Source organism: Gorilla gorilla, chromosome 9, assembly GCF_029281585.2.
Source record: "Gorilla gorilla gorilla isolate KB3781 chromosome 9, NHGRI_mGorGor1-v2.1_pri, whole genome shotgun sequence".
Lineage (NCBI taxonomy): Eukaryota > Metazoa > Chordata > Mammalia > Primates > Hominidae > Gorilla > Gorilla gorilla.
The window spans coordinates 50662649-50675341 of record NC_073233.2 but is presented as its reverse complement, the minus strand read 5'-3'; the positions used below and the strand labels follow the sequence as shown (position 1 = coordinate 50675341).

The following is a 12693-nucleotide window of genomic DNA, read 5'->3' as shown; positions in this document are numbered from 1 at the left end:
GCTTGAGGGAGCACAGATTCCGCTACATCCCAGCCCAGCGCCCTTACAGCAGAGGGAAATAGTTAGCAAGACGTGCAAGTGACCATGCACTGGACGACGAAGGCTTGTGTGTGTGTTAATCTCCCGTAGGAACGGGAATGGGGAGGAAGGTTGGAAACCTAGGAAAAGGTGCCAGAGGGAAGGCCCGCAGCGGCGCCCGCGAGCTCGCGCGCAGGAGTCCGTAGGACTCGCTTGCATCCGCAGGCCCGTGGTCCCCCTGGCTTCGAATGTCAAAACCTGTTAGGTTTATTTTGGGGGGCTTTTTTTTAACCTGTCATTAAAATTTGCATTTCCCTTTGCCCTAGGCCAAAGCTCCGACACCCCGCCAATTCTCAGCCTAGCCTCGGGAGCCCTGGGGATCCTGGCACCTCCCCAGCCCCTCCTAGAATCGGAAAAGCCCTCGGGCGCCTCCGGGTTGAATCCCCGCTAGCGAGTTAGTAGCATCTCAAGAGTGGAGAGGAGGGGGCAGGGGCCAGTGGAAGGAGAGAGGAGGAGGGGACGAGAGAGGGGGAAAGGAAGAAGCAAGGCAGGGAAAAAAATTTACTTATTTTTTTTTTCCGCTGCAAAACCTTAAGAGGGTTTGGGAGATCTGGTCAACTTTCCGAAACATCTGAATCTTTTTACTGCCCTCCGTTCTTTCCCTCGGCTAGCTGTGGGGAGGGAGGAAAGAGAGAGAGGGAGAGAGAGAGGAAGGGGGGGGAGGGAGGGGAAGAGAGAGAGAGGAGGGAGAGAGAGGAGAGAGAGAGAGAAAGAAGAGGGGGAGAGAGAGAGGCAGGCGTGGAGGGGAGGAGGGAGAGCGAGCAGGCCGGGCACGGAGTGCACAGCCACAGCCTCCTCGCCTCCCCAAACTCCCAGCCAAGGCGCGCGGTGGCGTCCTCGCGCCCTCGCTCGCGCCCCCGCCCGCCGCCTGCGCAAGCCAGGCATGAATGCTGAGACTTGCGTCTCTTACTGCGAGTCGCCGGCCGCTGCCATGGACGCCTACTACAGCCCGGTGTCGCAGAGTCGGGAGGGCTCGTCGCCTTTTAGGGCATTTCCCGGAGGCGACAAGTTCGGCACAACTTTCCTGTCGGCCGCCGCCAAAGCACAGGGATTCGGGGACGCCAAGAGCCGGGCCCGTTACGGCGCTGGGCAGCAGGACCTGGCGACACCCCTGGAGAGTGGAGCTGGGGCGCGGGGCTCCTTTAACAAGTTCCAGCCCCAGCCGTCGACCCCGCAGCCCCAGCCGCCGCCGCAGCCGCAGCAGCAGCAGCCGCATCCCCAGCCGCCCGCGCAACCGCATCTTTACTTGCAGCGAGGCGCCTGCAAGACGCCCCCGGACGGCAGCCTCAAACTCCAGGAAGGCAGCAGCGGCCACAACGCGGCCTTGCAGGTTCCCTGCTACGGTGAGTGCACGTGCGGGTCACCTGGGGCTGGGGACCACGGGGTGCTTGGCTTCCGCATCCCTTGAAACTGGTGGCTTGCTGGAGGTATGAGTTGGCGGGCTGGGGGCGGGGTGGGGGCAGCGGTTGGTGACTCTGGTCGGTAAACGGGATCGATCGCTGCGAGGGAGCCAAGGGATCTGTTCTGTCTCCTTCATGTCCGCCGGCCTAGGCACGGAGCGTTTCGGCTGTTAAACTCGACTTGGAGTTTGTTTTTCCCGGTCCCTTCGGCATTTCCCCAAACCGCTCGCTTTGCGCTGCCCGCTGGGCGGGATTTGAAGCGGATGCTTCTTACCGGCCCAGGGCGTTCGGCGGCAAGGAGTCTCTGCGCAGCGCTCTGGCGCTGGGCTGCGGGGCTGCGGGGCTGCGGGGCTGCGGGGCTGCGGGGCTGCGGGGCTGCGGGGCTGCGGGGCTGCGGGGCTGCGGGACAGCAGGACTGCAGAGGCCTCGCTCCTCGCCGGCTGGGAGGCTCCTCGGGCGGCGCCGCCGCAGGTGAGAGCGCCGCAGGTGCGGAGCCAGGCGGAAAGCCCGGAGCGTGGTTGGCCGAAAGCTCACGGGAAATCCAGGCGCACTGGCGCAACACAGTGCGGAGCCAGAGACCCTAGGGTCCCAGGGGACACTGGGGTCTGGCAAGACCCGAGTCCTGGGACCCTGAGCGCTACTGGCAGTGGGGATGCGGGCAGGCCAGTTCCCCTGGAGCTTCTCCCTCGGCGATTCTTGGAGACGGCAGGCCTCTGAACAATGGTTTAGGACGGAGTAGGAGGGGAGACAGGAAGTTCCGAGTCCCAGGTGGCCCAGAGCTGTGGCAAGAGAGAAGGGTCTGGGTCCTGATTTGAGCCCATGGGGAACCCGGGGGAGCTGGCCTAAATGACCTCCAAGCCGCCTTGAAAGCAGCCACAGGAGGCAGGCCTGGGCCCCCCAGAGCACAGCCACCATTGCCCGGGAGAGAGAGACACTCAAGGACGTCTCTAGCCAGAGCAGCTCGGTAGCCTAGGCCTTCTCTTCTTCCAGAGAATCGGGGTTCCTGAACCCCAAAGCGGAAGGGGAAGCAAAGACGCAGAAAGGGAAAAACCTTCTCTGGGCCAGGAGCCCTGAGCACATACTCTCCCGGAGGCCTTGGCCTTCAGGTCCGGCCCTGGTGAGAAGAGTTGGGGGCAGGGAATTTGCCCTGATCCAGGCTGATGGAGAGGCACTAGGCCTGGGGACAGAGGCTGGGACACGGCGGAGGCCTTGGTGGCTAGAATAACTTTGGGAAAACAGCCGATGGCAGATGTTTTCTCGTATTCAGGTTCCTTCTTTCACAGGCGCAGAACTAGTTCATAGATGGCTGCTGACAAATATTCACAGTCATACGCTTGTCTACAATTGCACTCTACACACACACGCAGAGAGCATCTTCTTTAGCAGCTGATGTGGTCATACCCCAAGAACACATGCCCATGTGGCCTCGAATGAGCCACATACTCCCAAACCCATAGGACAGAACTGAGAGAAGATTTAGAAAGATTCAGTGGCCCTTCCCCACTTCCTCCACCTTCCTCTTCACCTCCAGTTGGAATGAGATCAGGCATTCAGATCACAGACCCCTAAGGCTCCACACACAGACACTCACAGCTCCATACGCAGACACACACAGTTCCACACACAGACACCCACTGCTCCACACACGGACACCCACAGCTCCACATGCAGACACCCACAGCTCCACACACAGACACACACAGCTCCACTCACAGACACACACAGCTCCACACACGGACACACACAACTCCACACACAGACACACACAGCTCCACACACAGACACACACAGCTCCACACACGGACACACACAACTCCACACACAGACACACACAGCTCCACACACGGACACACACAGCTCCACACACGGACACACACAGCTCCACACACGGACACACACAGCTCCACACACGGACACACACAACTCCACACACAGACACACACAGCTCCACACACGGACACACACAGCTCCACACACGGACACACACAACTCCACACACGGACACACACAGCTCCACACACGGACACACACAGCTCCACACATGGACACACACAGCTCTCATACAGGCGCTCTTTCCGTGCTAAGCCAGCAGAGATTCTCAGCCCTGTCTGTACTGGCTGTCCTTCCCAGCCCAGGGACGCAGGCCCCAGCTCGTCCCTGTCATTCAGGACTATTAGGTGAGGGCAGGTTGCAGACTAGGGGACCCATGGAGGTTCATCCTGCATAGCCAGGGGGCTCATGCTCTCTCTCCACTGCATTGGATTTTCATATTTTAACGAAAATTACCAGTGAGACCTCTGAAGAGGCTGATACATTAGGCAAGAAGAGAGCCTAAGGAGCTCCCCACCTCTTGGTTAAATGCCTTCAGGTCCAGAGGGAAGGCGGAGAGGGCTGGCCTCCCCTGAGCCCTCTCTCTGTGCCCTGCTGGGCCCCCACAGCCAGCCTGGCCCTTCCTCTGCTTGCACTAGCCTTTGGAGCTGACGGAAAGGGCCAGCCACTTGACCCGCTACTGCCCCTAACCCGTGGCAGTGTGACCTGACAGCAAACACCTTCCCAAACCCCGGTTTCCTCATCTGCATCCTGGGGTGATAACAGAAAGGCCTTACTGGGTCATAAATGTGCCTCTGCAGAGACAGCAAGAGGCAAGAGCAAGAGCCCCCGCTACCCCTGCCCCTCCCAACCCCCGCCCACATTTCCATCCCTATCTGTCTCCGAGCCGCTGGGAACTCGAGAGCACCCAATTCTGAGGACAGGGCAAGTCCCTGCCACTGCTCTGGGTCATAAACTGCAGGCTGGGACCAAAGGCAGCCTGTAACTACCGGCAGGACCCCACTCCATGCTGCCTAAGATGGAGGCACTGCTCTGGGCAAAGCCACAAACAATAAACAGCAAGTCAGTGTTTGTTCTTTCCCTCTCTCAGCAGCTGAGTCTCCCCAGCCAGGAGATGTCTGGTCCTTCTAGGAAAGGGATTAGGCGCGTTAGGTCTAAAATGGAGAAACTGAGGATACAAAAGATGAGGCTCTGCCCTTTACAGAAGTAGCCAGGAGGAGGGACTCTAGAGTGGGATCCCTACCCTGCCAGCAAGCAGGAAAACTGAGGCATGCATTGACAACAATTCTCTCCCACAGTTGTGAGAGTGTATATACTCAAAAGCGGAGAAAGGTAGTTCAAGGAAAAATCCTTAGACGCTCCCAGGAGCATTGGGAAAGTCGGAGGCAGGGGCGGCCTTGGTGCCAGTACTGGCGCTGGCTGATCTCCGTTTTCAGGCAGGCAGCTGAGACCTGGCAACCATTCCTAGCCCTGGATGTCGGGGCGAAAGCTGTTCTTTCACTTGTGTAACTACACCTAACAAAAGGGGGAAGCTCGGAGGCCTCTTCCTGGGCCTCAACTTCTGGGCCCACTCCCGGCAGAGTCCAATTGCCTCTCGGCAAGGAAGGTGCCCCGGGCAGCTCAGCCAGGGCCAAGCCGAGGGAGTGCGGGGCGGGGAAGCCGCCTCCAGTCTCTGCTGGCCGGGTCTGGACCGGGTTGCGGAAAGAGTTGGTGAGAGAAAACCCTCCTGGGCTGCAAGCGTCCCTACCCCAACTTGGGCCTTCCTTTCCCCAAATGTGCTAAAAGAACGACGATTAAGGCGGCTCCGCAGTGTCCTTTGGGTGCGGAGACCGCGCTTTTACGAAAGAGCCCCCACCGAGCCCTCTTCTGTTGCAACCCAAGACTTCACCATTCTCCCCTCCAGACTCTGGGTCCGCTCTTTGGCCTCCTGAATTCCTTGCCCGAGCCCAGGGCGGGCCGCCTGGGCCACAGGAGACATGTCAGGTTGGAGATCCGACGTTTCTCAGCGACGCAAAGAGCCTCCCTGTACTCAGGGCAGGGACTCCGGCGCCTCGCCCCCAAACTCCGGATCCGACCGCCGGAGCCGCAGCCGGCGCGTGCTGGTCCTAGTCTACCTGTCCCGAGACGCGGGGCCGCTGCGGGAAGCTGCGCCTCTTCCCCCTTCCCTTTCGCTTTCGATTCGGTGGCGACAGGTTTTTGTTGAAAGCAGATTGTTACCTCTCCATCCACCCACCCGCAAAAGCAGCGCTCTCAGCGCCAAGGTCTGGGGAGGCGCGGGCCAGGCTGGAGCCCCTGGGGTGCCGCCTAGGGGCCCAGTCCCGATTTTTCGAATTAGACGCAGTGGTTAAATACCAGAGGGTATTTATTTCCCCTGCACCGACACAATCCATGCACCACGAAATGTGTAAATTCTGCCGGGGTCGTATTTGAATTTAGTTAGAGAACTGGGGTGTGTTTTGTATACAAGAGACGACCCAAAGAAGGCAGAAACGAAAACCCGACAGAAGCAGCAACAACCAGTGGGTGACTGTGGGGTGATCGCAGGAAAACTCGAGCCTGGGACTGAAGCCTGCTCAGGAAGGGGCGACTGTTGTTTAATTTTGGAGGGAGGGATGGCGAAGGAAGATGATTTTAATTTTTTACTTTGTTAATTTCCATAGCCTGCTTCACCAGTCTGGTCCAAACACATACGTTGTTAAATAGAAAAACAGAGGGCCTGGATTAAAACTCAATATTTTAAGTCAATCGACTTGCACGATCTTGCACAATCTTTTCTTTATTATAATTTACATATAGTGAAGTGCTTAGCTCTGAGGAGGAAAGTTGGAAGAATTGTTATGTATGTGTACACTGTTAGTTAGGTCGACCATCTGGATAAAGAAACAGACCATTTACATGTTTCCTTAAACGTTGTAAAACGTTAAAGCAAAAACATTTCTTGTAAGTTGTTTTAAGAAAATTTCAGAAGACACTTCGGAGCACCGGGGACCCCATTTTGTTCCTGACAGCAGTGTTTCTTGAATAGGGTGACACTTCAGCCAGGGCATTTGCGCGGTCCCGATTCTAATGCGAAGTTCCAAGCGGCTGCGCCAGGAACCTCGCCGCGACCGCCGGGCTAAGCCGGAGTCACCAAGCCCTGAGCCGCACGCGCTGCGACGCCGGCCCGCAGTAGGAAAACAGATTAAAACGCCCTACAGAAAATCTCGGCGAAGTCCCGGAGGACTCTGGTTTCTAAGATCAGCTGGGCGCACTTTCTCCGGGACGTCTCTTCTTCTCGGCCTCAGCGCCTTCCTGCCCTCAGCCGCGCGCAGCTTTGTTTTGGTGGCAAACTGAAATAAGAAATGGAAATATATTGGCCTTTGCTGCTGCCAGGGATGAGAGGTGGTTGACGTCCGGCGCGTTTGTCCGGGCTTCGGGCTTCTCTGCAGACCCCTGGACTGGGGTGCCTGAGGCCAGGAGAGGAGGGGGATAGTTGCCCGGAGCCCCCGCGGCTCAGAGGCCTTGGGATGATTCATGGGGGGTGCGCTACCTTGGTAAGCCTCTCGCCCCGAGGGTAGGCGAGGTGGGTGGGTAGGGGAGTGTATGCCGGAGAGAAGAGAGAACGCTTGACCAGAGAGAACTTCCTGCCCCCGGAGCCTCAGCGTCCTTAGCCCCCCAAACCCCTGTTCAGGAAGCCCAAGGACCTAGGCCCAGGCAACGGTTTGGGGTGGGGCGGTAAGAGCGTCGTCCTGCACCTGGACGTCGCCTTCCAGGCGCCACCTGGCCATGTACGCCCGCAGCGCAGGGTTCTCCAGCCATCAGCACAGGTCCTCACCGAGGTGACAGTCATCGGATTGGGAAACCAACACTGCGAGGACCCGGCTATGTGATGATACCGTCCGGGGGAATTCGAGTGGAAGCCGACCGTCCTGTGGTGCCACTAGACAAGTGAGAAGCAGCACTTCCAAACAGGGCCCTTTGCTAGAAGGAGGAGGCACCTCTTTCCAGCCAGTGAGCCTTCCCAGCTGCAACCGGGGTCTTCTCTAATATCAGTTACCGCGGCCTCCAGAGACCCTGCCTCCAGAGGTGCAGCCCGGCACACCTCTCCTCTGCAGATGTATAAACCGGGGACACCCCCATCTCCATTCAAGATGCTCCTTCCTCACCCAGTAGAGGGGTGCGGAGTAAACCCGGGACAACAACTTGCGTGCTGCCTGGAAGCAGGTCCCTCAGAAAGGATGACAAAAATTTGGTGACGCGGAAGAAGCTTCCACTGTGTCCAGGAAAGGGCAGCGGCCCCCTAGTTGCACCGGCCCTGGCCCCGGCCCCCACCCCCAGCACGTTCTGTCACCTTAACAAAGACCGGCTTCTCCACCTGACCCCAACCCGCACCAGCCAGCGCCGAGGAAAGAGAGGAATGGAAGGGAGTTGTGCCTCAGCGGCGAGGAAGAGCCACGCAGAGGCAAGGCTCTGAGGAGCCAAGGCTGGGGTGTGTAGGGTGGTACTCAGGGCCGCGGGCCGGTTCGGATTTGGACTCCAGAGGCAGTTGGAAGGGTCACCGTGGCGCTCCGCGGCTCCCAGGGTGCCGCTTTGGTGAGGAGGGGGTCACTGGGAGATACGGGCGGGGTAAGAGGGGCCACCGGCTGCCAAGTACCTGTCTTTCCCGGTGAAGGCGCCGCTTGTACTCGGGACCGCTTGGTCAAGGCTGCTGGGCACTGGCGCCGCTGCACATTGGGGGCAGAGAGGGAGCCAGTGCTTGCTTCATCGGATTCTTAAAGCAGATTCTTTAAGAGTGGATTTTCATTCTGAACTGGAGGCCCAGCATGGATGTTGGCCCCACGCACCTCGTAGAGGGACAGGACCTGATGACCCAGGTCAGAGCAGAACAACTGGCTCTCCAGGGCTCTGAAGGCCACAACCGAGAAGGCTGGGAAGCTGTGGGAGGTTTGGACCATGACACTGATGTCCAGTGTGGCACACGTGGGGACCGGGGCCCACAGTTGCGGTGTAGATCACCCCAGCCTCCACCTTTGCATTCTCTACTCCTCCATGGCCTTGGAGAAGTCTGTTCTGCTCCGGGGTCTGAATTTTAGCTGTATGAAATGCAGGAGTGTTGACAATTTCCAAAGACCCTCTTGGAGTTTCTGTGCTGGTAGCAGTCTGGGCCCACCTTCACCCCCTTTGTCTTCCCTCCTCACCCCCACACGCATTTTTGTCCAGGAGAAACTGGGGTAAGGTGGGTGGAAAAGGCTTCCCTGGAGGCTAACACAGGTCCTGAGTGGGGAGCCATCACAGGACACAAAGCCGGCTGGAGGTCCTACAGGGCCATGGTGGAATGCAGGTTCTGGGCTCAGGACTGGGATGCAAATAGGGAGGGGGTAAGCGAGTGTCTTTGTGACCAGGCTCAAGCTGAGGCCCCGGGCTCATGGCCCCTGTGTCCACTCATCTTCCCTATCCCAGTATTTATGGAGCACCTTCCCTGGGCGGACCTTCTCCTAGGAGGTAGAACATGCCAAGTCCCTGCCTCCTGTGTTACGGCTTATGTCCTTCCAAGTGTTTTGTACAGTTGGGCTTAACAAATGTTCGCTGGCTGGAAGAATGAATGAAGAACTGGTGTCTCCTGCAGTGTTGCCCCCACATGGTTAAGTGCACCCAGGAGCCAGCTTAGGTGTTTGTGTGAGCGTGTGCACAGCATGAATGTGAGCGGTGTGTGCCGTGCCCATTCTCTCTGGGTCCACGTCCTGCTATCTGAGTGTTTCAGGGCGAGGCCGAGGGTTTGTGTGTAGTCCGGTGAAAGGCATGTCTGTCCTCTGGCACTTGTGTCTGTGTCCCCCAGCGTGCGAGCCTCAGGTGTGCAAGGGTGAGTACCCGTGTGCACGGCTCTGGAGCTTCTCTGGGTCTGTGGGTGGCATAGCCTCTGCCTCCAGAGGCGCCCCCAGGGAGAGTGACTAAGCACCCTTGCATCATGGCCTGTGGCCTTCCTGCCCCTGGTCATGGCTCCCAGGAGCAGCTGACTCACCGAGTGGCAGGCAGAATCTCCCTGTGGCAAGTCCCCGGTGGGGCCCAACCACCCCCAGCGTCATCCTGGGGCCCTCGAACATGGTCCATCCAGCCCACCCACACTGCGGTGAGGCCTTCTGACAAGCCACTAGCTCTGGAATGTACCCTCTGTCCCGTGTGGCTCACTGCGGAAGAGACGTGTCCTTGGCACTGTCTATGCCCACTGCTGACCCCATTTAGCACATGAGCAAACTGAGGCCCAAGGGGAAATGGACCCCCACAGCCAGGTTAGTAGGAGGGTAGGAACCCACCGAGTTCTCCTCCTTCCACTACAATGGGTGGAAAGGCAGAAAGTGTTGGGGAATCCAATCCACTCACCCGCTCTCTTGTTGGATGCGACTCCTGCAGTAAGTCCAGTAAGTTGCACTCTCTCTGTGCATCAGATAGGGCAGATGCTTGCAGTTCTGCCTCAGTCTCCTTAGAAGTAAAGCAGACCCCGCCATGAGCTCCTGGGCATTAGAGGACAGCAGGAGAGCACCCGTGGAATCCCTGGTGGGATTGCAGGGACCTGACTCTAATGCAGCCCCACCAGGCTAGGACTCCTGCTCTCTGCCCAGCTCCCCAAGCTGGGTTTTCTTTTCCTAAGTTCTTGAAAACCACAAGCCAGGGTCAGCTGAGGCCAGATGACCAACTCCTCCCACTGTGCAGGACTGTCCACCAGGCCCTGAGGGCCTTTGGTTACATCGAGGAACCTGGTACCTCCCCTGACCCTGCAGCACACACACAATGGGTCATGGTGACATGGTGGGGGGTCTCACTCAAGGTTGGAAGAGATGGCAGTCATCTCCTGGCCCACATGTCTTATTTCACAGACAAGGGGACTGAGAGGCTTGATTCCATTTACGCAAGGCTCACCAAACTTTGCCTGTCACTATGCCAAGCCTTGTGGGGGATTCTGGGAAGCTCTGGATGCAGCCCCTGCCTTCAGGTCCAGAGGCAGAGACAGACAAGTGACCTTGAAATTCCAGTTCAGTGGGATGGGCCCTGAGATGGGGAAAGCCCTGACTCAGGCTCTGAGGAGAAGGTCAGGCTGGCTTGCCCTGGGGCGTGCAGGCGCCACCAGGGTTTGGTAGCTTACTGGAAGCCACTTAAGGGGAGGGTGCAGGAAAGTTGGTGGAAGTTGGGATTTGTCCAGGCCAATGAGTTTTCTCTAGTGGCTGGAAATCCTGAGGCTTCTTCTCTCTTGACTTTCTCCTTTTCTCCCTCCATGCTTTCTCTTGGTTTTTCTATGGAAATAGTCATGTATAACAGCCCCCTTGCTTCTCTAGTGCCACTCCATTTCTCCCTGTGTTGAATGGCACTTTGGCCCTGTCCCACCTGGGAGGGGAGTGTGAGGAGGATGTGATGATGGAGAGAGGTAGTGTGTCTGCCCCGTACATCCTGCACCACCAGGTTCTCTGCCCCACCCCTCACACTATACCCTTTGAGGGTGCTAGGATATTGCAAATGATAGTGGTGGGGTTCTGATCAGGTTTTAGAGTATGTATGTAGAGTTTGGGGTCCTCCTGGATATGTGAGCCTCCCCGATGTCTCTACGTGGCCACAAGGATCCATTCACACCTGGCTCACATCCCAGCATGGAGCTGGGACAACTCCAGCTCCATGGCCTCTGACTTCAAGGAGGGAGCTCACTTTCAAATGGGGAAGACAAACATGGACATAGCTCTACTGCATGGCTCCCCTGTTGTGGCCTCAGCCTCCCCATCTCTGAACCTTCTTCATGGGACTCAGTGGTTTCAGAGGCCTTGGGGTTCTGTGATATTCACCAAGAGGGGTGAATGGGCCCTCCAGAATCCTCAAGATGCCTCAGGACCCCACACTCTTCCCCATTCATTGTACCAGGAAAGGGGGAAGGCTGGTCCAGTCTGCCAAAGGTTAAGAGTCTGGGATGCCAGGCCTGGCTCCTGGCCTGAGTTTTCCCATCTACAGGACAGAGACAACAATGGGTTTTAAGGCAAAGAAGGCTTAGAGTTGGCTGCTGCTGCAGAACCATGAGGCAGCCCAGAACGACTGAGCGTCCCTGCCTGTGCGCCAGGCAGTACACCAGTGCTGCTTATGCATTATTTCACTTAATCACCATCACAATCCTATGAGATTGGTACTATTATCATCCCCATTTCGTGGATGAAAACTGAGGTTCATGGAAGATAAGTAACTCGTCCACAGTGAGACAGCCAGGAAGGAAGAGTCGAGTCTTGCTGGCCGAGGGCTCCAAGAAACCTAAAAGGCATCCTGTTCTAGAATGATCCTGATTAGACTTGAGGTAACCCTAATTCCGTCCCAGATGATGTGGAGATGAAAGACAGGGTCTTACAAACATGGCCCCCAGGGCAGGGCGCGGTGGCTCACACCCGTAATCCCAGCATTTTGGGAGGCCTAGGCAGGCGGATCACAAGGTCAGGAGATTGAGACCATCCTGGCTAACACGGTGAAACCCTGTCTCTACCAAAAATACAAAAAATTAGCCGGGCGTAGTGGCGGGCGCCTGTAGTCCCAGCTACTTGGGAGACTGAGGCAGGAGAATGGTGTGAACCCAGGAGGCGGAGCTTGCAGTGAGCCGAGATCGTGCCACTGCACTCCAGTCTGGGCAACAGAGCAAGATCCGTCTCAAAAAAAAAAAAAAAAAAAAAAAAAAACCATGGCCCCCAAAGCGTTCTTCTCAGCTTCACATCCGGGGATGCAGAAGACAAGTAGTGTCAGGAGTAAATTTCGGCACCTGCCAGGTTGAAGTTCTACACCTGACTCTGTGACCTTGGGCACAGCTTCCTCACCTGTACCAGGTGAAAACAGTGTCTCAGGCATGGCATAGGGCCTCATAGCTGGTATGAGGAATGACTGCATGAGTTTCCAGAAGTTTCAGGAACATGAGAGAACCTCTGATCAAGGTAGGGTGGAGCTGAGGAGCATCTGTGGGAACAGTGCCCTCTAGGAAACATGAGAGACCACAGGAGGCTTTGTCTGTTTTGTTTCAAACTTTCCCCAGAGCCTGGAGCTAGTCTATATAGTAGATGCTCAATAAATGTCTGTTGCTGAGTGAATGAATGAAGGGATCTTACAGGAGGGGAACATGCTAGGAACTCTGTAAGTCTTTCCACTCTCTCTTCATTCATCCTTCCTTTGAATGGAGGCCTGGGGTGAGAGCCTGCTTTGTTGTTCTCTTGCATTCTGGTAGAAAATGATGGATTATTTTTTTTTTTTTTTGCAGGGTTTCCTGTGGGGTGTAGGAGCAGGGAGGCTCTGGGTAGCTCTGTTTAGCACAAGCCTTGGTCTTCTCTGACTCTAGCCGTCGGAGGAGTACCCCTTTTCCTCACTGCTCCTCTTTTGGGTCTCACCCCACTGGCCACAG

The 12693-nt window shown here is 57.0% G+C and overlaps 1 protein-coding gene across 1 annotated transcript in view; it reads left to right on the top strand.

The window, feature by feature from the left end:
* Nucleotides 1-884: 884 nt before the first annotated feature.
* Nucleotides 885-12693, top strand: part of ALX4 (ALX homeobox 4) — a 50212-nt gene continuing 38403 nt past the window's right edge. The window contains exon 1 of the mRNA XM_004050979.5: nt 885-1421. Coding sequence (XP_004051027.2) covers nt 962-1421 — 460 coding nt within the window. The 5' untranslated portion in view covers nt 885-961. The remainder of the gene's footprint in view (nt 1422-12693) is intronic.